The 4,016-nt window shown below is 36.4% G+C and overlaps 2 protein-coding genes across 2 annotated transcripts; both read right to left on the bottom strand.

Moving 5' to 3' along the window:
- Positions 1 to 483: 483 nt before the first annotated feature.
- On the bottom strand, positions 484 to 1,170 carry LOC120274297 (receptor-like protein 46). The gene has a single exon (XM_039280952.1). It carries the CDS (start codon positions 1,168 to 1,170, stop codon positions 484 to 486), a length of 687 nt encoding a protein of 228 aa, XP_039136886.1.
- A 230-nt stretch (positions 1,171 to 1,400) lies between these two features.
- LOC120270081 (receptor-like protein EIX2) lies at positions 1,401 to 3,242 on the bottom strand. Its single transcript, XM_039277092.1, has 2 exons — positions 1,661 to 3,242; positions 1,401 to 1,582 (listed from the first exon to the last, which is right to left on the bottom strand). Exons 1-2 carry the CDS (start codon positions 3,231 to 3,233, stop codon positions 1,419 to 1,421), a joined length of 1,737 nt encoding a protein of 578 aa, XP_039133026.1. The 5' UTR covers positions 3,234 to 3,242; the 3' UTR covers positions 1,401 to 1,418.
- Between the last annotated feature and the right edge of the window lie 774 nt (positions 3,243 to 4,016).

A 4,016-nucleotide genomic window follows, 5' to 3' on the forward strand; every position in this document is an offset into this window, starting at 1 on the left:
CATTTTTGTCTCCCTTCCTTTTTGTATTGATGTTTTCCCTTTTTAAATAAATAGCTTGATGTCTATCAAAATTAAGTGAATAAAGCACAAATTTTTATTCAAAGAAAACTAGAAAAGGATCCGCATGGTAATGGCAAGTCATGTCCCACATGGCCTAAGCGAGAGACCAAAGATATTATAACATCATTTTACATTATTTGAACAACCGTGGGACGCAAAATCAAACCACCAAGCTACACACACGATGACATGCTTGTGAGTAATGGCACCATATTTATACATCTACAGAGTACTGGTTTTTCACTTCCAAAGACAATCCTAAGTAGCATACAACAAATAGTCAACAAAATAAAAATATGGGAGTTCCCATTTCTTGTTTAGCAGCAACACACCCCAAAAGAACCCAAAACCCAAGAATGTATCCCATGGCATTGCTTACGTAGAACCCTATCTTCTCTACCTCATCTTCATCTTTAGGATACCTTACAAGGATGGTTTGTCAACATTTTCACAATTGTTGTCCAATGGAAAGCCACAAAAAGCATAGTTTCCAAAATAGATAGATGGATCTGAAAGTGCTAGAAACCGCCCACTATCTAGAATTCTTCTAGATAAATTGTTATATGATAGGTTTGGATGACTTAAGAAAGATAGCATGATCATTGTTGTTAGAATAGCACTTGAAAGATCATTCTTTGATAAATCAAGTGATTCTAACCTAAGTAACATGCCAATCTTGTCTGGAATTCTTCCCGTCAAAAGGTTTCTAGATAGATTCAGATTTTGTAAATAAGAAAGATTCATTACTTCTTCAGGAATCTCCCTTGATAACTGATTTCTTGAGAGGTCTATGGATATCTGAAGTTGTAGCAGCTTATCATATTGAATATTCCTCCCTTTCAAATACACATTAACATTATCCATGTAACCTCTGAGGAGTTTATTTGATACAATGTAAAGAATTTCCATGTTGTCAACAAAATCAAAGGAGATTTTATCATATATAGCAAGTGCAACCTTAGTGTTATAGAATATTTTATGAGCAAATTTCATAGCTTTAAGGTTGCCGAGATTGTATGGTATGGCTCCTGACAGATAATTATATGCAAAGTCTATGACACGAAGACTGGTAAGGTTACCCAACTCAAGAGGAATATTGCCAACAAGCATGTTTTATCAGAGTCGAAAAACCTCCAAGCTCAATAAGCTGTTTGAAGCCAAGTAGGTATGCTTCCACTTATCTTATTCTGGCCAAGATCAAGAGTCTTCAATGCTCTGCAATTTCTCAACGATAAAGGGAGCTCTCCAGACAAATTATTGTTGCTCAAATGCAAATAAGCCAAGGATGGAGAACAAATGGTTGTAGGAATACCTCCAGATAATTTATTGTTGGACAAATCACAAGTGGATAATCTTGGTCAGAGAAAATGATTCCAGCAATAAGGAATTTCACCTATAAATTGATTTTTAGAGAGATCAAGAGCTGGCAACTTCTTCAGATAACATAGTGTTTCTGGGATCCTTCCTGCTATCTTGTTGGAAGACAAAAGCAAGTACTCCAAATATGCAGGAAATTGTGACACTGATCATTCAAATGAGTTTCCACTTAGATCAACATACAGAAGATCAGAGAGATGCTCTAATGAAGCAGGAAGCTTGCCTTTGATATCATTATATGATAAATCTACAAGTTGAAGATTCTTCGAAAAGTTCCAAAACCAGCCTGGCAGAGTGTCTGAAATTCCAGCATTTGAGAAAGCAGCAACTGAGAGATTCTCCAACTTTTGAATCCATGAAGGAAATCCCGGTCCTAGTTTACTGTTCCACATGGCCAGTCTATTTAAGCCAACAGGAGGCACCCATTGTGAACCAAGATCAACCCTGAATTCATTAGCAGAAAAGCCAAGATGTTGAAGTTTTGCAAGACCTGCAAAGTGAGCTTCAGTCAAAACACCTGTCAAATTATTATAAGCAAAATCCAAGAATTCAAGTTTAGGATATAGTTGACCCAAATTTACTGGGACACTTCTGTTCAATGTATTGCGAGAAATATCCAATTTTTTCAAAGAATGAAGTCTGAATTGGAGGAATGGCCCATAAAATAAGTTCACATACAGATTGAGCATCTTGAGAGACTTGAGGTTTCCCAGCCAATCTGGAAAATGTCCTGTGAGTTCACTGATGGCCCAATTAAGTATTTCCAAACTATCTTTAATGCAACCTGAAAACACTTCTCCAAGTTCATTCAAATCACCATGCAGATATTTATTTACTGAAAGATCCAATGAGTTCAACATGCAGAGGTTTCCTAAGCTCAGTGGCACTCCACCTTCTAGGACTCTATTGTTGGCAAGGTTGAGGACTCTGAGAGATGTTAAATTTCCAATAGCACTAGGAATTAGCTCTTTGAAAGCATTGGCACTCAAATCTAGACTCTCAAGGCTGGTTAGCTTGAACAACCAAGATGGGACTACAGAATGAAGATTGTTACTAGAGAGATCAATAACTCGAAGCTTTGTAAAGTTAACATGTGCAAGAGAATCAGGAATCTCAAGATTGCAGTTTGATAAGTATATTTCTGAGACTAAAGGAAAAGTGTTAAGTGATTCTAGCCAATCAGGTGCTTTGGAGAGATCAACAAAATTCAAGTTTAGGTACTGAAGAGAAGAAAGATTTGAGAGCCAATAACTTCCAACAATGAAGAGTTTGTTCCAAGATGAATAGAAAGGATTAGAAAGATCAAGATGATGCAAGTGTGAGAGATTGCCAAGCTGATGGGGAACTAGTCCACTAAAGCCAGCACAAGAGAGATCAAGATAACGCAGTTGTGCGAGTGAACCAATGAAAGCAGGGATTTGAATACCTCCAAAGAAGTTCATGCTGAGATCCAAGTATTGCAAGTGTTTCAACCCAAGCAAAGCTGGATTGATCTCTCCATTCAGTGGCTCAGAACGTGGGCCATATTGAAACATGTCATGAAGAGGCCTCTTGTTACCAAGATCAAGTTGCACAACATACCCTGTTTGGTTATCACATTGAATTCCTCTCCAAATGCAGCAGTCTTCCCCAATCCAAGATGATAGCCGTCCACCAGGATCTTTAAGCCCTTCTTTGAAATCAAGAAGTGCTTTCCTTTCAGTTTCTCTGCACACATTGATTGAAACCCCATTGCAGAGGCTGAATTTGAGGTAGAGAAAGACTAGTAGGAGAGCTTTAGTGAGCTTTACACCCATAGATAAATGACTTTGTTTTCTATTTAAGTTGTCAGTTCACCATGTAAGTATATATATAACATTGAAAATTCATTTATGCATTTATTAGATTGTTTGATGAATGGAGTTTCATAGATTACAGCATTAGGAGTTGTAATGTGTCCAATCAATATGGAAGGCAGGTGAGCATTTATTAGATTTTGAACAATTCTACTTAGAGCTACACCTCATTGAAAGCTCAATCAATGGCTGTGCTTTATCAGTTTCTAAGTGCAAAATTTGAAACTTTCCAAACCACTCTTATTTCCTTTAATTACATGATAATATTGTTACTGTCATTGTGATTTGTACATGATCTATATCATGTGCCTTGTACTTATAAAAATGCTGTCATCTGCGCAATAAAAGATCAACTGAGAATGCTTTCAGTCTTTCCAAATTATCTTGTGTTCTTCTGTAGAAAGTAGGCCATCTTTGCACAAGGATTTGACCAGTTCATTACTGGAAACTCTGCTTGATATTTTCTTATATTTATGAATTTTGTGGTGCTTGGAATCCAAAGCTACAACCATGATTAAAATAAAAACAATTTTAATTATAATGCTATTACAAGAGTTATACCTATTTTGAAAGGATCTTGAAGAATTCATATGTTTCTTGGTAATTAATAGGACTAATGAAGTTGTTAAGATTTTATATTTTGTACTAGTGGGCCCTATATGAGTGCTACATAAGCTTAGGGGTTTTACACCAAAAAGTCTCAAGATTTAGTGGCACAACCAATATAGTTATAAATAAACCCAT

This window comes from Dioscorea cayenensis, chromosome 2 (genome assembly GCF_009730915.1).
Source record: "Dioscorea cayenensis subsp. rotundata cultivar TDr96_F1 chromosome 2, TDr96_F1_v2_PseudoChromosome.rev07_lg8_w22 25.fasta, whole genome shotgun sequence".
Lineage (NCBI taxonomy): Eukaryota > Viridiplantae > Streptophyta > Magnoliopsida > Dioscoreales > Dioscoreaceae > Dioscorea > Dioscorea cayenensis.

Bases quoted from the DNA above. Each gene is read 5' to 3' on its own strand.
- LOC120274297 (XM_039280952.1), bottom strand. From the start codon at position 1,170: ATGCTTGTTGGCAATATTCCTCTTGAGTTGGGTAACCTTACCAGTCTT.
- LOC120270081 (XM_039277092.1), bottom strand. From the start codon at position 3,233: ATGGGTGTAAAGCTCACTAAAGCTCTCCTACTAGTCTTTCTCTACCTC. The intron at 1,583-1,660 runs GCAAGCTTCCTG...TTGAATGATCAG, and splicing joins ATCATATAATGATATCAAAG to TGTCACAATTTCCTGCATAT.